Source organism: Phoenix dactylifera, unplaced genomic scaffold (assembly GCF_009389715.1).
Source record: "Phoenix dactylifera cultivar Barhee BC4 unplaced genomic scaffold, palm_55x_up_171113_PBpolish2nd_filt_p 000275F, whole genome shotgun sequence".
In the NCBI taxonomy this organism is placed as follows: domain Eukaryota; kingdom Viridiplantae; phylum Streptophyta; class Magnoliopsida; order Arecales; family Arecaceae; genus Phoenix; species Phoenix dactylifera.
This window is the reverse complement of record NW_024067760.1, coordinates 580,831-608,558: the sequence shown is the minus strand read 5'-3', so window position 1 is coordinate 608,558 and position 27,728 is coordinate 580,831. Positions and strand designations below refer to the sequence as shown.

Genomic DNA, 27,728 nt, shown 5'->3' with positions numbered 1-27,728 from the left:
TGTTTCAATTTAGGACTTCTCAGGTCTGGACCTAGATTAATACTTCTTAGGGGCGCAAATAGGTATGATCGGAGCAGGACACGAGTAACCCCGACCCCACTCGATTTCTTGTTCGGGGTCTAATTTTGGACCCAAACTCAACTCAATAAAAGATCGGGCCGGGTCGGGGTTTCTTGTTCACCTATCTCATATCATCACATGTTAAGACAAAAATATGTATGACTTTTAAGGAAGATTGCTGGAATGTAAGGTTATGAAATTTAATACAGAGTCCCAAAAAAAAAAATCATACCTTTTGTTTTTTTATACTTCACATCTCTTTCTCATTTACTTCAAGCTCCCACTTACCTAAATTGCATGCTCCCAGAATCAAGCCTTTAACAACATTGAAGCCAATCAGAAATAGAATCAAACTTCCAACTAAGACCAAATTCTCTCCATGACAAATCTCAACAAATCAACATCTTACCACCATCTTGTTCTCCTGAGAAATTCAAGATTTCTAACAGGATTACAAAAATAAAAATGTGATTATATAATTGGCATACCTTAGTCATCCAAACTTCTTCACTTCCGCATGCATCGCGCTCAACACTCGCGCAGCAATGATATATAAAAAGTCAAAAGGATTAAGATTGCATTAGTGACAATTGATTTACGTCATATAGGCCTTTTGTTTCTTTGTTTGATATATCAGGTCACTTGTGTTCAAAGTCTCAGTTCACTAAGATCTATAGTATTTAGAGTATCTGGGAGCTCATCGCTTAACAGGCTTCTTCCACCCAAAAGTCCATCAGTACCAAAAAAAAAGGCCTCAGTTCTCCCAAATACAATCTCACTCTTGCTGGAAAATTGATTTTCAGTTCAAACAACAAGGGTTGTACTTCATTGATTTTCAGTTCAAACAACAAGGGTTGTACTCCAACCCAGACCACATGGGACAGCTCCAAGTTTTTCAATATGGCAATTTTATTTCGACTGAGACAACTTCCATGCATGCTGAAAATTAAGATTTAGATACGAGCTCTGCAGACTTTCTTAAGAAAAAAAATCTCATTTGCTTACCAAAGATTATATGTTTGTTTTTTTTCCCCAAGAAATGCTAAACAATTTACAAGATGTTAAGAGAAATAACAACAGATGCAATACTGCATCGAAAGATATAACCCAAGTACAGGCAACCACCCAATGAACATGGATGTATATCATGAGAAAAAAAAAAACTTCCGGAAACTGTGGTAATTGGTAAATCATACCGACCCTATACATCATAACAACCCTAGAGACTCCATCATTCCCCCTCAACCATTTCCAGTAATCTTTTCTTAAGACTTTCTGTTTTACCGCGCATACAGAGAATACTTACATCTGACACCAAATTTTCCATTCACTCCACTTCCAACTTCTCTTTTTAACCTTCTATTCCATAAACACTTCATCATCAGGCAAACAAACTGTCAAAAGTGAGTACCTAACATGCAGAGAGATCTTACCCCTCTCCACGTGCAGTTTTGCTCCAGAGACCACCCAGTAACCAGGCATATCCTGCGGACCCCGCACCATCTCAGTTGTATCAATTAATTTAAGAAGCTTCGGAGTCTGTATTGGAACTGGAGGTCCACCAGGATATACTGCTGAGTTGATGTTCACATCTGCAGGCCGAGGTGGCTGCTTTTGGAAGGCAGCAGTAAAGTGGGTGCTGATCAGTGTTGAGATGAGGCCAGATTTTTGAGCCAAGCCAGGAGATCCCCCCCACTCTGGATTCTTGACCAGCGTAGCATTAGTAACAGTTGAGAAGTGTAGGCGAAGGAAAAGGACTTTCTTGAGGCCATGGTGCGCTACATGCAACTGAGCCCCAGTGACGATTGAGAAATCACTAGATTCAACAGGGGCAGTGCAGATGTGGGAAAAGTGTCTCCATTGAAGAGGTTCATAGTATTTGCGATCATGTGATTCATGAGAGAAGCTGTTGGTGGGGTCATCCTGGAGCTCAAAGATTCGAGGAAGAGAAGACAGATGTTGCAGATGAATTGCTAATCTGTTGCTTCTCCTCCCTTCCAAGTACAAGCGAAGGCCAGTCACTGGCCTCTTGCCTACATCAACCTGCATCACAGCCGACTCAGAAACCTATATGAATAGAACCCTATTATAGTATACATTAGCAGGAAACAGTAGAGATTGTGAATGTGAATTACCAATTATAGACAACAGCTATACCAGGTTCTACTGTGACTTCTAGTTTGAGGGTTTTTCACTGTTTTCTAATTCTCATTTGAGAAAAATATTCCAGAACAACAGGTTAAATCTTACTGCAGAACTGAAACAACTTGGAACTGCATTGAAAATTTCAGAAAAGCTACAGTTTGCCTAATATCGCATCCATAAGGCATAGGATTAATGGATTTTACCTTAAACAAAGATTCCACTTTCCATTTGACTAGTTCAATGAACATTAACTTTGTCAGAACCAAGGTTCACCGTACTAATACCAGATCCCGTACCGGTCGCACTAGCATAGATTGGTACGGTACGGTACGGAGATTTTTGATGTACGGAGGGTCAATACGCCACCATGGTCAGAACTAGCATAGATATGGTACGGTATGCTTGGTACCGTCCGGTATGGTACGGTACAACATATCATGGTCAGAACACAAATTTTAGCTCAAAATCCAATCAAACAAATTTGAATGTCATGAATAGAAAAAGATGACAGTCTCTCCATTTAAGTTTCACCATAATCATTCATGGTTAATGGTTAAATATAGCCTACTCAGCGGAGGCAGCTGCTTCATCTTAAGATAGGTTTGCAGCCCTTAGTTTGCTGCTAGATGGAATCACATGATTGAATTTAACTATAAAGCCAGGAGTGAGTAAAATACACAGGCCACGAGTGAATGTGAGTGAGCTATTTACCAAGTTCTTGAGTTGATTAATCTCCTGGTTCTCCTCCTAGGAAGAGGGTGCCAAGTCTGAGAACATTTTTATCTGGTCTTAAAGATAGTACTATTTCCCCTGACATCTTGAGTAATATGTAACTCACACTGCATTAATGAGCACATCATGGACAAAGGGATGTTTGTTACTCTATTTGCATGAGACATTTTCTAGCGATGTTTTTCAAAGGTGAAAACCTAAAATGGCCTATATGTGCAAAACAACCAATATTCACCACTAAAATCATAAAATAGAACACGAACACAAGAAGAGAATGATCCCCAGAGTCAATAAAATTAAACCATTACCACATTAGTATTGACATAAAGCTTAGGACCCATGATGGTGAACTGTAGATGTGCACTGCTCTGTTGCTTTCCCTGAGGTCCAAGGGGAAGGTCACCAAAAACAGGGGCCCATTGCCTTGGTAACTGAAACGCCAAAAACTGATGAAGTTCTGTAACTGGTGGTTTATCTGTAAACAGAGAAAAATATTATAAATTCAGATTAAGCACAAGTCAGCAGTAAAAGAGAGGAACTATGATATGGTATTGTATGTGGTGGGAGACGAATTTTAATTTCCTTTGTTTGGCCATGATATAGCGGAGCTAAAAAAGCTTTTAGTGAAAAACTTGATTTGGACGCAGATTTTAAATCAGTTGTTTGACATCCTATTAGTGTAAAACAAACTTTTTTGATACCCTCTATATTCCTCACAATCCTCCAATGCAGCAGCATATGTCAATATGCAAATATGAGGTCCACAAAACACAGCCTTTCACACTACCAAGGAGAATAGCTCCTCCTATTACAAGGAGAAAAATTGTTGGTAAGAATGCAAAAAATGCACACAATAAATGAACAACGGAAGTAGCCAGATACACGGCGATGATATAAAAGTGGTGTGGGCATTTAGGTAATATTAAATATCCATCATCAATGCAGGTTAATTTTATGCATAATCCTAGTCAATAGGCAGTTAAAGAACACTTGTGAATGGGGTTCCAGATAACCCTATGCATTCTCTATTTGCTAACATCTGGGATGACAAAATGGTCAAAATTCTTGGAATTTGCCCTTGATACGTGCCATCCATCATTAGGGTTGTTTCATCTGCAAGACATTGTGATAACTTGCTATCTACACTAATTTTGACTACACCTTCCTAATAGTGTACAACCTCAGAAGTGAGATTAAGCACATATTCATTGTATGGTGTGACACAAAATCTTGCAAGTTAGTCTCTCAGCTCCACCTTATGATTTAATGCCAATGAAAGCTACTGTGCACATTGAGGAATGGTCATGAACAAAAACAATATATAATATGTGCCGCCTATCCATTGATGAGATCAATAACAAAATATATGTACATGGTATAAGGCAATGTAGTCACCAAGATGGCAACTTAAATCGCACAGAATTTATAGATCATGTAGTGAAGTATACTGCAGATATATGGTATTATAAATATTAATAACACATGCAAACACCTAGTAGATATTATGCTGGATCCAAAAAGTGCGCTGGGGACAAGGGATAAGTAGTCCATGGCTTCAAAAGCAAGAGCGATAATAAAACCACATTCAAAACCTACTACAGTTCCATTTAGCAGGAGCTGAACTAAATAAATGTCTGATCAAGTCTACTCATTTCGCAATAATTAAACTAAATCAGCCAAAAATTTTTCTTTGAGTGTGTGAGAATTATATTTCGAGTCTTCTTAAAGCCAAAAAATCTACCTAGTTTGCTTGCATCTCATAAAAAAAATGCACATGGATTTTCTTTTAATTCAAGAAGCAAAACAAAAAGACCAAAGAAATATAATATAGTAAGATGATGACAACAATCCTAATCAATAAACAAATTGCAATTCAAAGAGGTGTGAGAGAAGCGTACACGTGTGTACGTCTGCCATGTGGTAGGTTAAAATGAAAAACTCTCTAAGGTTAGGTATGAAAGGTTACTTCCTATATTCCCCTTTCTCCTTCCATGACTACTCCTTTGTTCAGTGTGCACCCTAACCACTGGCTCTGCCTCTTCATCCCCTCCCTAACACCCACCAACTCCCCCTTGCCATCTGGCAGTAGCCTCATCTTCCCCTCCACCACTTCTGTCATCGACAGTGCCCTTTGCGGTCGCCTTTGTTGCTCAACCCAACATTTTCAGTTTCATCAACTATTGCCTAGCCACCATGCACCACTTCCTCACCTTCTACAATGACAGCATTGATGCTCTCTAATTCCTTGATACTAATGGCCTCAATGAGGTCAATTCTGCCTATGACCTCTCTAACTGTTTTCTCATCGAGACAAACACCTGCGGAAACATCATCAGCAGTGGTGGCGGCGGCAGCAGTAGTGGAGACGGTGAGTATGATGGGGTCGGTGAAATGTTATATAAGGAAATGCAGACCTTCCATGAGTAGATCACCTGCACATGAAAACTCTATCCACTGGGATCCTGCAGCTACTTTGTCTTCTTCATCACAATCTTATCTTTCCTCGCTAGAGAGTTTCCTAGCCCAATGTGATTCCTACAGTAAGTTTGAGATTGTTGCCTATGTCTAAAGCATTGGAAGAAAAAGACAAATGTTGGTATCAAGTCATCAAGGGAGATCAAGGTAAGCAAGGGCGCAGGCATGAAAGGACAAACAACAACACTGGCATCGATGCATTGAGGGAGGTTGTTGCAGAGTTATTGAGGGAGATCAACAGGAGCAAGCATGGAAGGAATGATGCCAACATCTGCATTGAGTTGTCGAGGGAGTTTGAGATGAGTAAGTGTTTGAGGTCATTTTGGATTTGATTTAATTGAACCATCAATATGCTGATCAGATGCTAGGATCCATCACCCTATATCACTACAAGAGTCCATCCGTTACATGCCACACCATATTATCAAACAATTTATGCCATGTCATTTGAGGCACATCCCAAAGGTGCTATTATGGGGATCTATCAAATGTGCTACCATCCAATCATTAATGAATGTGATATGACCAAGGGAGAGGAACAATATATGTGCAGCCTGCACCAATTTGTCAAGCCAGTTCTAGCTTCATAAGCTACAGCAGCACACTATGTAAGCCTCTCATCATATTGGTAGGCTATCTTCAATATTAATCATATTGGTCCATACCCAAATAAAGAGAACCTCACTTAACCACATCATGATAAATCATCCCTGTGGCTGCCAATGCCTAATTGTTTAGGCCAAGCATTGATCGAAAGAGTCACAAGCCAAGCTGAAAACAATTTAAGGTTCTTTCTTTTCTCTCTCCTAATCCCATATTTTCCCTAACTCCTTCGCCCTATCTGCATAACCCCTCAAACTACCAAAAAGAGACATCTTAACTTTCTCTCTCTTATCATCCTTAAGTCCTTGTGCCCCCATGACCAAGTCAGTGTGCTCCCCACTCACCCTCCAATCTCTCAAACTAACCCATGTCTCATCCCACAACTCTCTTCCTCCCATCTATATAATACTCTGAACAGAGCTAGCGAGGACTCCAGTACACCATTGACTTCTACCTTTCTCCTCTTCTTCTCCCACCAAACACTCTCTCATCTCATCTTTCGACCTCTTCCTTAGCTACTCAAGGTGTGCCTTACATTCTTTAGAGCTATGACATTTTATATTGAGCTACAGGTCATATATCTACAGAGCTATGGCTCTTTATCCCCAGCTGCGGCTCATATATCTACAGAGCCAGGGCTGTGTCTCCTTTACATATTGAGCTATGGCTCATATATTTACCAAGCTATGGCTCGTTATTTTGAGATATGATTCATAGATCTAAAAGGTACAGCTATTTTCCATTCAAGCAATGGCTAATAGAACCATGGTTCTTTTTATCCCGATATAAGGCCTTGTTTCTATCTCAAGTTGCAGCTTGAAGGTTTTAGAACCATGGCTCTTGTTCTTCGTGAACCAAGGTCGTCTCTCAACAAATCCCCTTGAATTTCTTCCCCATGAGCCAGAGCTCACATGGTCATTGAACTTGTTGGCCCTTATCCTTTGATGGCAGTCCCATTTGCATTGCCTCAAAATGTCATAGCTGCAGTAGGGCCAGAACCAGCTGCATTTTGCATGATAGTTTTGTTCTTTTAACATGCCCATCCTTTTTCCTTCACTAAATAATCAAAACATTACAAGGATGGATTGATAGTTGAAGCATCAGTTTCATTGACTCATAATAAACATCACTGTGTGGTGCAGTTATTCTGTGCCCCTATGTTTCCCCAGTTCATTTTCTCTCTTTCTCCCTTAATGGTTTTTCTAATGGGGCATATTATAGTCATATAGCATTCCAACAATCAGTGGCCAAATCTCGTCCCTCACCATTCATTATAGGATTCATAGGGACATTGATATGTCAGAGAGATACAAATGAATTATCAATTATATATGCACACGGAAATAAAGATGCATGTGTATAAGTGCATATCTATATTCATATCCCAAAAGAGGCCATACCTCTATGTCAATGCATGCAGATGAAAGTTCATCAAAATGCAATGTGAAAATTAATAAACATGCACCAAGAAGACCCCTAATACCTGCCGGATGTGAACCAAGCCAGCATTGAAGTCCATTGGTCCATAATTGAATTCCATTGAACTAGCCTAAAACCATGAAGATTAAGATGGGTTTGAGGCTTCGAGCCATAAAGATATAAACAAAGTGAAAATTTAGTTTTGTTGAACATGAAATAGGCTTAAGATCCCTCATAATTATGGATACAAAAGCGAGCCTAGGCATGCTAACCAGGTTTAGATACTGACCGAAAGAAGACCTTCATGCAAATGCGCCTTAATCCAAATATGTGAAACCAAAGTTCCTGAATTAACCAGTTCGGCAAGGGCTAGCTTAAATGTTCTCATTAGTTTTTTTAATCTTCTTTATACAAGCCTTGAGAAAAAGGGTTTTCCTTGTCGAATCATCGACCCATCACAAAGATAGATCTCCTGTTTATTTTCCTTTTATAAATGTATCCGGTTGGCTCTTGTCCTTCATGACTCAGTTGGCTATTATTCCTTCAAAAGCCCATAGGATCATGTCTATATGAGCCACATTTCATTGATCATAAGTCTGTCGGCTTTTCAGCTTTACAAACCAACTCTTGCTACCCATGGAATTTGTTGGCCGTGCTTTGCTTCTCATGGGCTCTTTCTGGAACTTCATACATCATCAACGGTCATGCTATTACCATGGCCGTTTATGGAGCATTAAGTTCCCTAAATGATTCCTTAGGTGGGTGAAGCTTCCAATAGAGCCCTTGTATGGTGAATGGAGCTTGAGGTGAATGTGGCTGGTTCACTTCCCACTCCCAGAAATCATGGCCAACCAACACTTATCTTTACACATTATCAGGGGGCAGCTTTTGAACTTCATGATAAATTCAGGCTTTTATGGTTATCACAGAAGAGTCATTTGATGTTAGATTGTGCTCCATGAATCTGATGAAACCTGATTTATAGCATCCAATAAACTCAAGATTCAATGGAGATTTGACGATTGAGGTGTCAATGGAGGCTGATAAACTGCTAGCCCGATCCGAAACCGATCCAAAACATTGGATTTGGGTATGAAAAATGAACCCAACAAGCAATTTAATTTGGTTTGGATTTTGAAATTAGACCCAAAGTCTTATTGGATCAGGTTGGTTTTGGGTAGATACATACCCAAAAATTCAAACCCCCCCCCCCCCCCCCCCCCCCGATTAAACGTGTATGTTCAAACATATATACTGTAATCCATCTTGTTCCACCAAATTCCTATCTATGTAATTTTTGGTCATCATTTTACAATATATTGTTGTAATTTAATGTTTATACCGAGCTTGATTCTTATAGGATTTATTTTCATTCTTAATATCTTTTGATTGCAGAGATACTTAGGTAACGAAGGTAATAGTTGAATAGATATCCTCTCTCATATATATTTTTTATTTTTCTATATCATTATTTTTTTTTCATAGTTCATGATGTAGAATTTTTGGTGTATCAAATAATTCGAAGAAATGGTCCAAACGTGTCACAAAATACATGACTAGATATTTGTTAGCTTAAGATATCGATATGGTCAAACTCAAACGGAACATGAACAGCTTGTAGACACCCGGCATTTGACACCCCATGGGAAAGACCAAAGTGGTTTTAATAGCAATTCCCTAGGGTTTCACATTCCAAGATAAAGGGCCTGGAATTGCTGCATTACATGCACCACATCCTTCGATTTTACAGGGCTTCAAGCGCACTTGGGATCAACCAACAATAAGATACCCAACATTGGTACACATTCAATGCCATACTTTTGGCATCATATGGTCCGAGACTGCAGAAGGACGGAGTCAACTGACGGAGGATCCCTATCATCAGTTTACCATCAACAACATACTAATTGGCATTGGTTGCCTCCCAACAACACAACCTTGACCATCAGAAGGGCCCCACAAGTTAAGTTTTACTCAACTTTCACAAGTTTTTAAGCGATTTTTCCCTAATCCTTTTAGTTCCACATTAGTTACACAAGCTCCAGGCAACTCCTAAAGGCCCTATAAAAACCCCTTAGCCCCTAGAGCCAGAATCTATCAAGAAATCATTGAATCTCAGTAAAAGGAGCTTCAAGCCTTTGCAAGAGCATACTTTGAGAGACTAAGATTGTCTTGTACTGATGGAGACTGTGATTTCTAATCTTTTGCGATCCTAGAGGGTGCAGAAGACTTAATAGGGCTCATGGAGAGATTTGGCCTAGGGCTTAGCACGCCAGGGAAGATCTTTAATCTCTTTTCCTTTCTTCTTTAATTTAGCATAATTTTCATTTTCTACTAGCACAGTTTACTTTCACATATTAGCTTGCAAAATTCCCAGTTAGCATCAATGCAATTAGTTCTTCAATTTTTAGTTTAGATTTAGTCTTCTACACCTAACTAACCTAATTTAATTTTTTTTCTTTTCCTAGTCACTTTGAAACCTCTAGGATGGGTATATCTTGTCCTAGAGAGGCTGGGCCCACCGCAATTCAATCTATAATGGAGCAATCACACATCTCGGCAGCCAACATAAGCATCAGGTGACAACCACAAAAGTCCTCTTATAGCAATTTGTTGGAACAGATAGATTTGTGTCGCTTGAACATAGGCCTACATCCACAGACAATGATGGAGCAAAGATTACACTATAATCAAAAAGGACGGAATACAAGAATATAGCTGCCTCTCCACAAATCCTGACCCCAATACACCCCTATCGCACTTCCTGAAAAAAGAGGCAAAAGAAGACAGCCTAAATACTTTAAAGATTGCTTGACTACTTTCCCCATCCCCTCATAAAGTGAAAACTGAAAAGTGTGTACCTATTGTTGGCATGAAATTTCAGATGCACCCCTCAAGATTTAGTAAGGCCAACATAGTCGTTGAGTTTTAACCCACCTATCTATGGTAAAACAGAAACGAATGCATCATGATAGAAGTGTAAACATGCAAATTTTAGATTTCTAGAGGGGCATATACGCAGTTTCTGCTTTTTTAAGGGTAAATATGCCAAAAGGAATTTTTGAGGGCACCAAAGCAAAATTCCTTTTCTTTTATCGTTTCAGAATTGATAACTGAAAGGCACAAAATGAAACTAGAAATGGACTGTTTAGACAATTGCCCAAGTTTCACTATATATAGTAGAAACTGAGAATGATGAATGAAATACTGTAGCTTAAATACTGTAGATGAATGAAATTCTGTAGCTTAAATTAATCTTTGCGTCTTGATAATAGAATAATCATAGAATATTCATGTGAATAATTCCATTGAAAGTTAACACATAAATTCCAGTAACTTATTCACTTCAAACTCTAATGACCATAAGTTTCCGAATATTTCAAGCTGGGAAGGAACATGAAATCGTTGAAATATCTTTAAACCAGTTTGTGGGTACTTTTCTGTCTGCACACTAAACAAACAAATAAGCTTAATAGCTTACATCTCTATTCAATGTTAAATAAAATGATAGCTTTTCTACCTCACTTAAGATAGTTTTCTCTAAACTCTCAAAATCGATGGAAAATAATCTCTAATTCATCTTGAACAGAGCTAATACACAAGCCAAAATGAAAAAATGATATTGTTAGCAAAGGTGATATCTTGGTCTATAATCCTGCTCAACAATTAAATCAATTTCTGAATGATAAAGAATAAATTGCCCAGGAGACTCTGTTCACAAGTTTAACTGGCCTGCAGTCTGTTAACATTGACTATGTCATGTAATTACGATTACTCAGAAAGCATTATGTTGGCTGAAAATAAACAATTGTCCATGTTACTAATTTATAAATGTTTAATGCTGTTAACTGCGTAAATGAAGCTGTATCAAAAAAAAAAAAAAGCTGTGTAATTGGAGAGTGGGTGACCATGTCACATGGAAGTAAATGATGTTTTGGTCCACCATTAAGTTTTGCATGGTGTTAAAACTTACCACCAGACCCCAAAAGCTAAAGCTATTAGGGAAGGGATCAACAATGTATGTCCAGCCTTAAACACCCCACCTCCTCCACATGCAGCCCGGGTACCATGCATGTGAAGACATTAATGAGCTAACAATGACTCAAGATAAGAATGAGTCAAGAATGACTCAACCAAGAACAATCAAGAGAGGAAAAGAGTCGAGCAAATAAATAGGTAGAATTGGTCTAAATGGGGATTTAAACCTATGAATTTGGTCTCCGATACGTTGTTAATGTACCACTAGCCCCAGAAGCTTAAAATAAACTGTTAGGGGATGGATCAAAAATGCATAGCTGGCCTTAGCACATAGAAGTGATGCAACTGAAGTCAGACTGAATGACAGCAGATACATTTGTTCAAAGGAAAATGACGGTACTTACAGCGCAGATATAGATTGATGGCATGGGTCAAGAATCCACTGCCGGGAACTCCATTCAAGAGAGAACTGATCGGTACAAAGGACATTGAGATAACATCAGGTTCTGATGGGACACTGTTCAACCACTCGTAATGTGATAAATCCTTATTCTCATTTCCCCCCCTCCTTTTGAATATTTGCATAATATCCTGAGATTTGAAAATAAGAAATCATGAAAGGATGCAGTATATAAGTCTGGTCTATGTCATAATTTTCTGAAATAACAGAAAGGAAATGGGTAACCAAGAAAACAATTACTAACAAATTATACCTCCTTTGCTGAGTAAGAACTTGATGGAGTGGACTCTACAAACCTCATGCGTCGCTCTCTAAAATCAACCTGCCAAAAAAAAAAGTGAACAATTTAGCAATGTAGAGAGGAAATCTTCTAGTGATAAAGGATGACTAGTAGCAAGATTAAAGCTTGAAGATCATGTTGCCAGTGATAGAACAAAAGAAACTATTGTAAAAAATCTAATAAATGATAAAAATGTGTTTGAGCAAATCTAATTAGGAAAGCGTAACCTGGCACCTCACCCAAAGAGGCTAACCGGAAGGTATTATTTGGTTTCTTGGCCTTGTATAAGTACCTAAGATCTATCCTATGTATAGTCGATGTGAGACTAAAAAACACACGCCCGCATGGATCCTCACATATTTCCTCCATTTAAGCCTTGGCATCCTCGCCAGGCTAAGGATCCAAATCTATTCAAATCCAATCTAGACCCGTGGTGCAATGTCCCCTAGTCCACATAGGCTATAGGCCGGATCTGCTTTGATATAGTTTGTCACAACCGAGGACCTCACCCAAAAAGGCTGGCTAGAAGATATTATTTGAGTTCCTTCATCCTGGGTTATCCAAGATTTTGGGTACTTATACAGGACTAATGAACTCATATAATACCTTCCGACCAAATTTTTTAGGTGAGGTCTTGAGTTATGACATATGGTATCAGAGCGAGCCCAGCATGACCTATATAGATTAGGAGATACTACAGCACGGATCTAGATTGGAGTTGTGGTACGTGTGACTGGATTTAAATCCTTAGCCTAGCGAGGAGCTAAGGATTAAATGGGAAGAGTATGTGAGGATTTGTACGGGTGTATTTTTAGTCCCACATCCAAGGATCGCCGAACCGGTACCGAGACCCATATCAGTCGACGACCGGTTTGGCATCGTATCAGTCGGCAACCGGTTCGACACCGTACCAGCACACAGTATAATAAGACGTGCCGGTTCGGAACCGGCGTGCCAAAATTTTTTTTTTGATTTTTTTTAGGTTTGATTTATTGGTTCTCAATTTTTTTCAACTTTTAGGCCTAGGCCACTACACGCATGGTCACGCAAAAACTTGAATAAATGGACACCAACTTTATCTAGGGAGTAGCTTGCATGCCCTTAAATAAGCTTTTGATGTTACAGTTATTTTTTGAATTTTATTTTATTTTTTAATTTTTAATCCGAAAATATATTTTTTTTAAAAAAAATTATATTTAATCAAAAAATAAAAAAAATTAGTAGGATTGTATAGATCATCCATGAATCTACAACATATTATAAAATTATGCCAAAATCAAAAATTTTGGCATAATCTCTCCTTATTTTGGAAATTTTGAGGCATTTTCGGCTTAAAAAAGAGGTAGGGGAGGGGAAGCATACCTTATTTGGGTTAGATCCTCTTTGAATGGTCGCATTTTTGGCTGAAGGGGTTTGAAGAACACTTCAATGGAAGAGTTGGGAAGGTTCTCATACCTTCCCAACTTAACCCATATTAAAAAAAAGGAGACTAAGTTGGCCCGAACCCGAACCGGTACGAACCGGTTGGTTCACACCAGTTCCAAACGGTTCCAGCCCAATTTGCACCGATTCCAACCAGTTCGGGTTCGAAATGGAATCCCACATCCGAACCGATCCAGTCCCGCACCGAGGCGGTTCGGCCCGTACTGAATCGCCCGGTTCGGCGATCCTTGCCCACATCAATTATTTACCATACCAAACCGCCCAGTTCAGCGATCCTTGCCCACATCAGTTATTTACCTGAGAAACCTTGTGTACTTATATAAAACTAAAGAGCCCAAATATTATCTTTCGGCTAGCCTTTTTGGGTAAGATCCTAGATTGTCATTGAAAAATAGTTGAAACACAAAGTGTATATATATTTTTAAATGGAAATCATACAAAAGAACATGTGTACATGGGTAGAGTTGTAATGCTCAATTAGCACATTCTATTTGGCCTGACATCATTGATGCATTCACCCTCCATGTATTATTGTCAGCTGTTCAATATTATGGGGATCCCAGTCATCTTGGGAAGTAGGGAGATCTACTTGATTGATTACACAATTTAAGCACATGCAACTATGACATAGTCGTGCAACCTTTGACAGTTCTAGTACTGGAAAGATTATAGGAAGCATCTTTAGAAATTTAAAATCCTCTAGGTAAGAAATCATGAAAATTTTTAGGGGATGCCTAGAAAACTTTTGGAACTAAAATAATAAATCCACAATATCCCTTTTAAGTGAAATTGCATGTGTTTGCTAGGTAACTACCTATGCATCTATAGGATAGAGAACTGAAAATATGTACCAGAAACAAGATTGTTACTTGCAAGTTTAGATAGCGACTCAGATATCGAAAATTGTCTACTATAGAATCAAAATATGATGTCAAAAAACAGATTATCAGTTAAGGTAATCTGAAGTTGCGTTCTTCTTGAGATAGAATGCTCCAGACAGTAAAAGTCAAAGAAGCAACAAACTGAACAATCTTAAATCCTAAAACTTACTACACACTGTATGTAGGCTGACATACTTTCTTATATTCTCATAATATATTGTGCTAATCCAAAAGTTACTAGATAGTACAAGACAAAGATATCTGGGCATACTTCATGAGCTCATCGATGCTTCAGCATCAACTTAAAGATCATTTTGTTATATCATAACAAATTAACAATAGTACCCTTTCTACAAGTTGTCATTAGTGATATTCTTTTTTTGGTTTCAATAAGAAATTTCACCATGCACACATAGAAGAAAATGACACCAATGAGAAAAAGAAATACCTTATCTTTCTCATATGCTTCATCAGCATTCGTTCCATACTGCCCATTCGCATCTGGAAACCTCTTATCTGCCATGTCCTTTAACCTCTTCTGAACTTCAATTGGTTGGAGATTTGATGAGTGCTGCTGTCGCACATAAATTACATCCTTCCCTCCCATCTTCACACCAACAATAACATGGGTGCCAAATTTTTCAATAAACCTGCAAATTAGTATAAGAGCATGAAGGGTCATCAGCATTCTACGGTGAATGAGATCAACAAAAAAGAAATGTGAGTACCATGAAGCTAGTAGCTATGGATCTTTAATCTGAATATAAAAGATACAAATATGTAACTATAGAAAATGACATATTTTACACTAAACAAAATATTTTGTTCTTAATGCAACTGATATGCTGCAAAAGGAAAAAAAACTGATGGAGACTTGCATAATTATGTCAAGTCAGCATCAAGAACATTTGCATATGCAGCAATGTTTCATGAGAAACAAAAAATATAATCAAATGGATATATAATGTAAAACTTAATAACTTACCCACGTAGCAAATGAATCAAATCACAATACATTAAGAGCAGAATTAAAAAAAAAAATGTCATATTTAATGAAAATTTTGGGCCTTGAGCAACCACACATAAACTATGAACTCAGTCGTTTGTTTGGTTCATTAACCTTGCCAAGGCAGCAGGATCCCATGATGATGGAACAGCTTGCTTAACATGATCATGAAGGACAATCTGAGATTTTGTTAAGGCAACAGTGTATAGGGTAATAAACCACCCATTGACCGCAAGGAATTTGGTGTTTGCTGCATCTTTCTGCCAACAGCCTGAAAATTCAAACATATGGTTGAACAAGCCAGAAGGAATTTTTCCTGACAAAGATAGCTGCTGGTTGAACTGCTCAGACATCTGTAAAGAAGTTCATAAACATCAGAAATAGAATTAATAAGTTCTTTTCTCCATTGTAAAAGAGATAATTTGATTGGTTTTTGATATGGTAATTGATGTAAAAGTCAACCAAAGCTGATTCCTATCCCTGCCCCCCAATCTGATCAACCAGTCTAGTTATCCACAAGCAAAAAAGTCTGCGAAATGAAGTCCTTAGAAAGCCATATCAGGACACTAAAATTATTAGCTTTCAATAAGTTACAAACATGATATATCAAATTCACAGTTACAGAAGTGAAAATCGTATTATCCATTATTTTTAAACCAAACTTAGTGCAATAACCTAGATCAGATATTGTTTGCATATAGCAGTTCAAATAGTGCAACTTATGGCGGAGCAGCCATCAGATTCAAATGTCTCTTGAGAAAATGATCGACACGAACAACAAGAAGACGGTTCCCTCTGCTTATGCTATTACAATATTAACACAGTATACCTTTCAGGCTACTTGTATGTTGAAGTGGTTATAATGATTCATGCTGTCTAACATCATTTTTGGAAGGAGGCAACCATTTACACGACACCAGATTTTATGCACGATTACTGAGAGGGGGAAGTCAAGTTTTCAACAGTTTTTAAAGTCCATCTACAACTTGCACCAACTTTTAGTGGTATCTATGACTAATTGATTCACCTGTAATGATACTGGCACATACAAACTTCAAGGAACAGTTTCCTAAAGTTACTGATGCTTTACAAATATTACAGACCAACCAATGCAGTTATGATAAAGTGTATCGATCAGTCTATTAATTCTTTTCAGAGAATAATTATTGAACTGAAACGTTAAATATCCGGTGGCGGTCCAGCTTTGTTCCGAAGCCCGGGTGTTTCGGGCGGGTGGTTGTCTGGTTACGGCTCCCCAGTCTGCCGATGGATTTCTGGAAGAAGGAAGCGATCTTCAGGGTGGCGGCGAGGGCCGGTACCCCCTTGGCGCTGGATGGCTTCATAGAGCAGAGGCGGAGGTATGGCTTCGCCAGGGTGAAGGTGGAACTCGACGCCTCTGCTCCGCTTGTGCCCGGAACATGGGTGCGGGGGAGCTCGGCGGATGGAGGGGCCCCTTTCTGGCAGGGTTTTGTTTATGAAAACCTGCCAGTGCCGTGCGCTAAATGTGGACGAGTAGGCCATTCGGCGGTGGGATGTGTGTTTGTGCCTCCGGCGGAGGGGAGGTTGAATCCGGAGGAGGTAAGTGGTGGGTCTGAGGAGGTCCGTGATGGGATTGACGCCTCGGAGACGCCTAAGGAAGCGGAGACAGGGAGGGAACGACCTCGGGAGGCAGGGGCCTTTGGTCCATGGTTGGTGACGAATCGGATTGGGCCAACCCCGCCGGCGTTCCGGAAGAAGGAGTCCCCGCGTCCTGATGCTGGGAAGACGGCGGGGCCAGCGGCGTCCGGGGCCAGTCCGAGCCGGCCGGGGGACGGGCCGGCCTCTCCGATCGACCTTGAAGGGTGGCAGAAGCCATCCAAGGTGGCTCGTCGGAGGACGCCGGAGAAAGACGTGTCGGAGGCGGGTGCGAGCCGGCCGATGGGTGGACCGAGTCAACCTGGTGCGGGTTCCGGGTCGGATGCTGAGTTGACTCAGGACTCGGGCCGGGTGGCTCCGTGTGTGGGCCGGCTTGAAGAGCGGCCCAACGCCAGTGGGGGCCTTCGACTGGGGGGCCCGACTCAGAGTCCGATGAAGCGCTTTAGAAGCCCGCCCAGGAGAGCTGTGGGCGCTGGCCTGTCTACGGGCGACTCGACGACCTCGGGTGAGGGGAAGACTCCTGTCCAGGTGAAGGGCCGGAGGCCGGCGGTGTTCTTCCGGCGGAGGAGTCGGAGCTCACCTCCGCCCCTCGCGCCTGTTGGTGAACGACCTCCCCGGGTGGACCAGCAATCGGCGGGCGGTGACGTGCGGCTGGAGCCGGCCGCGAGCACAGGTGGCCGTCTGGCGCGTTCGTTGTCGCTGGCGGCGGACCTGACGGAGCTTGGCCGGACGGCGTCGCAGACGATGGCTTCGGGGGAGTTGCTGACGGTGTCGACCGATGTTGTTAGTGGTACTGGGAGTGGCTCGGATGGGCAGGTGACATCGGCTTTGAAGGGGAATAGTCCGTGCCAAATGGCACGGGTGTACAGTGAACCAGAAGCTTCAAAGGTGAAGGGGAAAATAGTGGCCTCTGATGCTGGGGAGCTGGCTCTAAAAAGCGGCGGAGGGAAGGACCTCTCTGAATGTGTAGGGAAGGGGGGGAGACTGGCACAATTGGCACGGGGTCGGTGGACGGTTTGTGCCATATGGCACAGGGCAACAGTTAGCATCCTCAAATTCTAGCTCAGCTTATGGCTTCGGCTAAGGGAATGCGAAGTGACTCACTAGGAGGTGTAGAGTGCATGGATGAGGATGCAGGGGGTAGCCACAGCTCCGGTGTTGGGAGTTGTGCGGGACCATTGGGTGCTTTATGAAAATCCTACTATGGAACTGCCGGGGGGCGGGGAAACCCTCCTTTGCTCCGGCTTTTCGTCGGTTGGTGCAACAGCACAACCCGGATATTTGTGTGCTATTAGAGTCTCGGCTTTGTGGCAGTAGTTTGCAGAAGGTGAGAAGGGTGATCCCGCGAGCGTGGGGCTTCTATGCTGTGGATTCTCAAGGATTGTCGGGAGGTATCATCGTCACATGGGATTTGGGTCGATGTACATTGGGGTGTTTTAATGTTTGCTCTCAAGAGGTGATCTTGGTGATCTCAGAGGGTAACAGGCGTCCTTGGGTTCTCTCAGCAGTTTATGCCAGTACTGATTATAGGGTCAGGAGGACACTATGGGAGGAGGCTACGCGACTGATAAGTCATGGTCACCCTATGTTGGTAGCAGGAGATTTCAATTGTATTGTGGATGCTTCGGAAAAGTTGGGGGGGAACCCTTTTACTCTCAACAGGAAGATCAAGGAGTTCCAGGATTTTCTTACTGCCAATGGTTTGATTGACTTGGGCTTCTCAGGGCCTAGGTATACATGGTGTAACAATCAGCAGGGGCGGGCCCGAGTATGGGAGAGATTGGACAGAGCCTGTGCTACAGCCGGGTGGGTTCAGTGCTTTCCGGACCATCATGTCAGACATCTGCCGAGGATTGCCTCGGATCATCATCCATTGCTGGTGAGTACTGAGATATACACCCCAGTTCGCCCCCCTTTCAGATTTGAGAAGTTCTGGCTTAGCTATCCACGTTCTTGGGAGATGGTGAGGGAGGCGTGGTGTTCCCCGGTTAGGGGCGATGCTATGTATCGGGTATCCCGAAGGTTGGAGTTGACTAGGCGGAGGTTGAGAAGGTGGAATCGGGAGGAAGTGGGGAACATCTTTAGGAGGGCAGAGGAAGAAGAGGAGGCCATTTCCAGACTTCAGGTTCAGGAGGCACAGATGGGAGGATTATCGGAGGTTCTGATGGGGGAGCTTAGATCTCACTTGGCATTGCATGACTCCCTTCTCAGACAGCAGGATACACTATGGAGACAGAAGTCCAGGGTACAGTGGATTTTGGAGGGGGACCGAAATACAAAGTTCTTTCACCAGTCTACGGTGATTAGGAGGAACCAGAACAGGATCAGATCTATCAGGGGTGAGGACGGCCAGGTATCAGATGACCCGGTGGTTATCCGGAGGATTGTTGAGTGCTTCTTCAGAGCGAGGTGGACGGAGCAGAGGGGAGAGGGGGGCCGAGTGGAGCCGCCGGTACCGGGAGTGAGGGTGTCGGGGGAGGAGGCTGTTGAGCTGACTAGGCCGGTCTCGGTGGAGGAGATTCGGGGGCGGTTTGGTCTCTTGAGGGGGACAAGGCGCCAGGGCCGGATGGCTTTCCACCGCTCTTCTTTCGGAGGTACTGGAGGATAGTGGGACAGGATGTGACGGCGGCCATACAGCAGTTTTTTACTTCAGCAGTGATGTCCTCGGATTGGCAGCGGACTTTCATTACCCTGATACCGAAACGGCAGGATGCCTCTGAGCCGGGTCACTTTCGACCGATTAGCCTCTGTACCACTTTGTACAAGGCTACGGCGAAGATTCTTGCCGTCAGGTTGCGGGATGTTCTGCCGAGTTTGATCAGTCCGGAGCAGGGTGCTTTCATAGGTGGTCGGAGTATATCCGACAATGTGATGATAGCCCAGGAGTTCATGTTTGATTTGGAGAGGGCTCCGATGAGGAGGAGCTTGATGGGAGTCAAGCTAGATATGGAGCGGGCCTATGATAGGATGCGATGGGAGTTTCTATATCAGTCTCTGCTGGGGTTTGGTTTTCCTGGGGTGTGGATTCAGTGGATCATGGGTTGTGTCAGGACTCCTTCTTTTGCCATCTTGGTGAATGGCACGCCTTCTAGCTATTTTGTGTCTACGGGAGGGCTACGACAGGGGTGTCCCTTATCCCCTTATCTGTTTATTCTATGTGCGGATGCACTATCCAGAGCTCTGCATCAGGTTGTGCTCGCCCAGGAGCTGGAGATTTACAGGCCCGCGCTGGATGCCCCATCGATCTCACATTTGCTCTTTGCGGATGATTGTTTGCTGCTAGCCCGTGCGACTTGCCGAGATGCTCTGATTCTTACTAGAGTCCTTCAGGACTATTGTGCTATATCTGGTCAGAGGGTCAACTTTTCGAAATCTGCTGTGTGCTTTAGCCCGTCGACCAGACAGGAGATGAGACATTCTATTAGGGAGATCTTGGGGATAGGTGAGCAGGATGGCACGATGAGATACTTGGGGGTCCCGCTCTCTGGCCGGCGCTTGCGTGGGAGTGACTGTTCCTATCTGGAGACCAGCATTAGGCAGAGGATGGAGGGTTGGCAGATGCGCTCTCTATCTATGATGGGGAGGATTACCCTGGTTAGGTCAGTTCTCTCCTCGATCCCTGTTTATTTACTTTCCCATTCTATTATTCCAGTGTCGACCTTGAGGAATATTGAGCAGCTGGTTAGGAACTTTATTTGGGGTAGGCAAGGTGGTAGAGGTGGTATTCATTTGCTGGCATGGGAGGTGGTGTGCCAGCCTACCAGATGTGGTGGTCTAGGGGTGCAGTCCCTGTTGGTGCGGAGGGAGGCTCTAGCGGCACGCCATGTAGCTAGATTTGTTATGGAGCCCGATAGTTTGTGGTCCTCACTGATGAGGGCCAAGTATGGCGTTCTGGTGCCCGGAGTGCGAGCGGCCCGTTCTCACTCCCCGGTGTGGAGGGAGATGTGTGCCAGAGCTGGGGTGGTCCTTTCGGAGATCAGATGGGCGATTGGTGATGGATGCTCCATTGATATATTGGAGGACTGTTGGGTGACTGCAGTGCCGATCGGCCGCATGCCGACCATGGTGGACACGGTGCGATTAGCAGGCCGGAGGGTTAGCGACCTGTTGGACTCAGAGGAGGGCAGGTGGAGGGAGGGATTGATCCGAGAGGCATTTGGGGCTCAGTTGGCTGAGACGATTTTGGGCCTCCCGGTGCCAGTTCAGGGGGAGACCGACAGGTTGGTCTGGGCGCCGTCGGGCCGATCACAGGTGCGAGCCAGGGACCTTCAGGCTTTGTTCAGGGGGGAGCCAGCGAGAGTGATTGAGGGAGGTTGGATCTGGCGGATGAGGATTCACCCGAGGGTTGCGCTGTTTTTATGGAAGGTGGCTTGGGGCTGCCTCCCTACCAGGAGTATACTAGTCAGGCGGGGTGTTCGGGTTCCTCAGGAGTGCGAGGTGTGTTCGGATACAGAGGAGACTATTCGACATGTTCTACTACACTGCCATAGGGCTAGGGAGATTTGGAGGCGCTCTCCTGTTCCTATTCATCACTCGGTAGAGACGGCACAAGATTTGTTGCACTTGCTGCGAGCCTCGGTACGGAGCCCTATGTTCGCAGAGGCAGGGATACTTAGAGCGTATCTGGCCTACCATATTTGGTTGGACCGGAACGCTCGTCTGTTTGAGGGTAGGAGGCTCTCGGCGATGATGGTGGTGGAGAGAGCGGTGCTTCAGGCGGAGGAGGTCCTCTCCTGCATGGCCTCGTCTTCACTTGGGCCAACTAGGGACATCTGGGGTATCCGTAGTGCTGTTTCAGCGCCGAGTTTTGCGGTGGTTTCTTGGGTACCCCCACCCCCTGGTTATCTCAAAGTGAATTTCGATGGCAGTGTGGCGAGGAATGGGAGGTCAGGAGGAGTCGGTTTTGTTATCAGAGACCACCATGGGAGGTTGATTGCGGCGGGTGGCCGGGGCTCGACAGGGTTCTCGGTTGTGGGAGCAGAGCTATGGGCAGCATGGGCCGGTGTTTCCTACGTGAGGCGGGTGCTCGGGGCCGGGCGGGTGTTTCTTGAGGGGGACACTTCTATTGTTATAGATTGGATCCGGGGGGCGGATAGATATGGAGATGGCCACCCACTTATTCGGGAGACCCGCAGGCTGGCTATGGCGATGGAGGAGTTTCAGGCAGTACATGTTTTCCGGGAGGCGAACAGGGCAGCAGACTGGGTCGCCTCCTATGCTGCACGGCATTCTGGGGAGTTATGTTGGTCATCCACGGCAGAACTCCCGCCTGATCTGTATCTTTTGCTTTTTTCTGATTTGGCAGGATGTACTCAAGTTAGAGCTATATGAATTGCCGTTTTAACCAAAAAAAAAAAAAAAAAAAACAAGAAGATGTGAAGAAATCTTGATTGAATGGATAAATATAGATTTCATGGAATATAGGCAACAAATAAATAAACTCATGCATAACAAATATTAAATATCACTGGTTTCCTATGCAATAAATGCACAATTAATTGTAAAACCAAGAGTCACAGTAGTCTAGTTTTAACCGTTTAAGAGGAAGGGATAGGACATAAATATATAGAAATTGACTTCATAATATAGAAAAACATTTTACAACTTTCTATATATGACAGAGATACCCCCCCCCCTTCTCTTTAGAAAAAGCGTATAAATCTCCTCAGTAATGATTTAGCAAGTGAAAATCAAAAGTGTTATGTGTTAGCTGCACTCACATTTTCTCATTTAAAATGTAAAAGTTGAGCTACTTGAGCATATGCGTCTGGAAGTAGTTTTGCATTTTAGGAGTTCTTGAAGAAAAAAAAGAGGCCATATTTCTCCTAAATTAACAAAAGCAAGAAACCACATTGAGGCAGTTTTTTTCTTCTTTGGACTCATTTCCTCTATTTTATCTCTTTCACTGTTTTCTCTAAGTTGGTGAGGTGAAGGACAGCAGAAGGTCGGACAAATGGGGCCATAGCCAGCCTTTGCTGGTCATAGAAAAGCTAGCCAGAATAGATTTGTCTGGCCCTTTATTGAGCCTTGACTTACCACTTTAACTCAATTTTACCTGGATGCTTTCCAGATTGCGATAAGATTTATTTTGCTGATTTTTTCAAAGATTGCTTTTTAAAGCTTTCTGGGAACACAACCGTGGGAGACATATATTATTTCAAGCCAACCAGTGGAGATGTATTGGACTGCCAAAGAAGTTAGTTATGAGTGCCCAGACTTTCAGCACTAATTTCTGCTTTATTAAGTACTAAGGGACTCTATGTAAGGATCAAGAGGATAGCTGGCTGGTCCATATCTATAAGTAATTGCTAGCTGGTTTAGATCTTGCTTTATTGTTTATACTTGACCAATTAAACCTATGAAAGGGACAGGGGGCTTATGCCCCACTGTTTTGGGAGTTTGATTGGCTTTGTAAATTAGAAGTAGTATCGAAAAAAAAAGGCTGCAGGCTTCTTCCCTTATCCTTCTTATTCCTCTTCAATCGGCCATGCCCCTTCCCTCTCTTGCGTCCTCTTCTACTCTGTCTCTCTTTATTCCCCCACTTTTGCTGCGAACTTTTCTGCTGTAACAGAGTAAACAGAAATAAAATCCTCGAATCTGCAGCTGATCTGAGAAGAACTCTGTTTAACAAAGTTCTATAGGAACTCTTTTGCATCATTAATGTCACACGTTTTTCTCTGTTACTTGAAGACCAACTGGACAAAACCAGTACAACAGCAAATTGGTATGTGATTACCTGTTTTTGACAATGCAACCAACATGTCCCAAGTTGCATGAATACTAGCTGACTCACAAGAAGTACACCTCTAAATTTACACAAAGTGCTTTTCTGGTACGAGAATTAGCAAGTCCTTGGACTGAGATTCATCTAATTTCACCTACTAAAGGGGACACCTTAAGAAACTTATTCAACAGAAGTCTACATTAGCACTACTTTGGAAGAGCAACCACTGGGCTATATCCAAATTTACATTTTAATTTTGATGTAAATATTGCTTTGATTTCCACTGACTATATCGTAGTAGCTGAAGCTATCCAAATAGCAAAGCATCAAGTTCTGTATGGTGGCCCAAGCATATCAGGTTTGATCATCAAATTGTATGACATTTCTATCTTAACACCCAGTCACTTCTCTATACCATTTTAAGCAACTCAATGTTTTTCACATGAATCCGTAAAGCACTGCACTGTGTACGCTTACAGAATTTAACGGATATATACACTCGATCCATGATTTGCTGTGAATTGGATTGACTGTACGTATGATTGCAAAATATCTAGATGTGCACACACATATATGTACTCAACTTTCACTCATTAACTTTGTGGGATCGATACTTCTAGTAAACATGTATATCAGGGCAATCCCTTATAATGAAAATTCAAACACCAAAAGTGGTACCTCAGCTTAAAGCACAAAAGTAAACGAATTCACAAATATTTTGGCCTAAGTTTGCTTCGTTAAAGTCTTGGCCACATATCCTGTCATCACAAATGCATACAGTGGAAACAAATGCAAAGTCAACAAATTCAATATATGGCCCTCTATGGTAACATAAGAGCCTAACAAAGTCTTCATCTCTACCGCATAAATCTATGCCAAACAATATTGCTGAACACAAAGCGAATGTAAATAATGTAATAAATTGCCAAATGAAGTTACAGGGAAAAAGATCAAACTTTACAGTTCAATAAATTAGAGAGGGAAAAAAAAGGCGTACCTGTTGAAAAGAGAGAACATCAGACCCGAACCTCATCCTCTCTCCTTTATCACATTTAATGGACTTCGGAACCTTGAGAATAGAAATACCATCCGGAAGAACAATTTCTTGAACTTGATCGTTACCGAGATCGATCAGGAAAGGATCTGGTGAGTCCCTTTTGCAGTACTTGAGCCGGATATCATCAGTTATGTCATACCCTAGCCCAATCGAGCGAATTGCAATCTCAGCAGCTTCTAGCGGTGAAGCCTTGAGAGCCATTTCTTGAACTTTTAGCGAAAACCCAAAACTTTGATATACTTGTGTTTCCGGTAGCAGAAATCAGCAAATCGAGCAACACCTGTTACTGGCAAGACCCAATTTTAACATAAGAGAAGCTCTGAAGTTGCTATAAAGTCAATCAGAACCCTATTTTGTAGGAGAATTTAGTCCTGGGAGCTCAAGATCCCGCCGTTTCTAGCAGCCAGACATATTACCAAGTAACCAGCATTACATGCACTTCTCCGAAAGAAACCTGTGTTCAAATCCCACAAAATGCCGAAGCAAAGGGCTCACTTTCTATGCATCTGACTCACCAGAACTACAAATACTCAGTTCCAATCCATTGAAAAGGAAAGAAGACTATCAAATTCTAGATTACCAAATTTACTGATTTAACTTACATGAACCGTAGATTCCCCTAACATGAACTGAAATCCTTCGATCAAATCGCCAAGCTCAATAGCTCTAGAGCCAAATAATATTTTTTTTCTCTTGTGAAGCCCTCGATAACCAAACACGAAAGGGAGAATAACCTTAGCTACTCGATTACGACTCCCAAGAGTCAGAGAACAGCAGCTCCGCGCACACGGTACGAAATACCAAACCAAAAGTAAAAGAAACACTTCGATCTCACCAGCACTCCTAAAACCCTAGGTTCCGTTCAAAATTCCTCCGTTCTCTCCACGCTCTAAAACCTACGGAGCCCAAACCAAAACTCTTTCTTCTGCTCCCCGATCGAACAGACAACGAGGGCGAGAGGCGGGCGGATTTCCGCGGCCCGGCTCCCTCCCTCCCTCTCTCGGCTCGTTGTATTCTTTCCTTTTATAGTTCCTTTATATGGGAGTACTTTTTTGAGGTGCTCTTCGACGTTGACTAGAGTACGTACGTTGACTTCTGATTTGATATCGATGATGGTACTAAATTCAGAATAGGTTTTATGCGGGAACATTTCGTACGTTCATTGTGCCACCTGGCGCATCTGCTACCGCCCATTTGTAACGTCAGTTTTCTCTGTCAGGACGGCCTCATAGCGATGCGGAGCAAACCAGGCGTCCGTAAGTACATTTTTGTGCGGACATAATTCCCTCTCCGCGGCGACGTTACGTCGTTTACTGGGCATGCACCATATGCGAATGCGACGTGGCTCAGTGGGGACGTGTATTGGGGAAATTCGCTGTTGGGACAGAGGAGCTGATCCGATGGTGAGGAGGCGGCGGGCCCTAGAGGCGACGGCGACCGGTGTCAATTTCGAGGAAGACAAAGCTCACGCGCTGTCTCCCTTTCGACGAAAAATAAATAAATAAAAACTTCAACGCGGCTTTTAGAGCCCGGGGAGGAGAAAATTACGGAAATGCCACTGGAATATGTCTCTCAGGACAAAAATGTAATGCGATATGTGAGGTATGTTAGCGTGTGATACAAAGGAGTCAAAGTGTGCCAAAAAAAAAAAGGCTTAGGTGTTCAGTAGACACTTTAGAAGCGTGATTCAGGGTTTCTATCTATGAGATCTGAAGTTTCCAAATCTTTATAGTACTAATTACCAATTTATTTAGCTAGTAAAGTTATTGGATATGAATGCAAGTGACGTGAACAATTTCCACCATAGGATGTAACAATATGTGTTAGTTTATGGTAAAATTTAAAAGATGCGAATGATATTTGCACGTTATCTCATGTTCTTCATGTTAGCCTAGATGCATAAATATAATTGATAAATCAATAATTCAATATTTCTAATATTCATAAACAGTAAATAAGAACAATAAACTACCAGATTATTTACTTAATAATAGAATAATAAAATAAAGAAATGAAAAAAATTATCTGTGGATCGAAGCATGCTGGCGCGATGTCTTATAAAAGTTTATTCTCCCCATGCACGGATCCGCTGGCACAGATCTCCTAGAGATACGACGATCCAGTACAGAACCACGTCTTCTCCATCAGTGCGCATTCAGATAAGAAAGAAAAGCACGTTCACGCTCGTAAATAGCTCAAAATAAACTCATAAAAATAATTGAAATTATGAGGAGAAGTGAGTAAGAACAAGAGTGAGAAGAGAAATTTTTCTTGTGTTTGAAATGATCCCTAGGCCCTTTAAATAAGCTCGTGAGCCACCCAAAAAAAATAACAGGCGTTGACCAAGTCAAAGTAGACGCGGGCCAAAAGAAGCAGAATCTCCTCCGGCAGATTGATGACATGTCTTCTTGTGCTTCTTTGATTCTTGCGGCCTATTTTCATATTTACTCCCTTGCTTGCACGCGGATGCTTGACACTTGGCCATTGACCAAGTCAAAGCAGACGTAGGCCAAAAAAAGTATAATCTCCTCTCGCGGATTGACGACATGTCTTTTTGTGCTTCTTTAATCATGCGGCATGTTTATATGTTTGCTCTCTTGCTTGCGCGCGGATGCTTGACACTTAGCCATTGACCAAGTCCATGGTTTGGCTGGCCGCAGCTTGCTTTGTTTGGCATGCGCTTGTTCTGGCTGATGCGTGGCCTCTTGGATTGCGCTTGGTTGGTCATGATCCAATGTGCTTGGTTTTCAAAAAAATTTAAAATATTTAATTTAATTCAACACTTCATGCATGGTAAATTATCATCAAAACATGTTTGTTCTTGCTTAAT

The 27,728-nt window shown here is 42.4% G+C and overlaps 1 protein-coding gene across 3 annotated transcripts; it reads right to left on the bottom strand.

The window, feature by feature from the left end:
- Window positions 1-1,034: 1,034 nt before the first annotated feature.
- On the bottom strand, window positions 1,035-25,896 carry LOC103706615 (MACPF domain-containing protein At4g24290-like). Of its 3 annotated transcripts, none has more exons than XM_039117800.1 (8): window positions 25,501-25,896; window positions 24,839-25,404; window positions 15,597-15,835; window positions 14,925-15,126; window positions 12,126-12,194; window positions 11,817-12,003; window positions 3,246-3,412; window positions 1,035-2,103 (listed from the first exon to the last, which is right to left on the bottom strand). In XM_039117800.1, exons 2-8 carry the CDS (start codon window positions 25,097-25,099, stop codon window positions 1,420-1,422), a joined length of 1,809 nt encoding a protein of 602 aa, XP_038973728.1. In that variant the 5' UTR covers window positions 25,100-25,404; window positions 25,501-25,896; the 3' UTR covers window positions 1,035-1,419. The 3 variants fall into 3 exon arrangements, with proteins under 3 accessions (XP_038973728.1, XP_038973729.1, XP_038973730.1); XM_039117801.1 differs by having other exon boundaries at window positions 24,839-25,352; XM_039117802.1 differs by having other exon boundaries at window positions 24,839-25,184.
- Between the last annotated feature and the right edge of the window lie 1,832 nt (window positions 25,897-27,728).

Coding starts and splice junctions, on each gene's coding strand:
- LOC103706615 (XM_039117800.1), bottom strand. CDS start 25,099: ATGGCTCTCAAGGCTTCACCGCTAGAAGCTGCTGAGATTGCAATTCGC. Junction 12,004..12,125: donor GTTCTTACTCAGCAAAGGAG/GTATAATTTGTT, acceptor TTCAAATCTCAG/GATATTATGCAAATATTCAA. Junction 3,413..11,816: donor CATCAATCTATATCTGCGCT/GTAAGTACCGTC, acceptor CTCTGTTTACAG/ATAAACCACCAGTTACAGAA.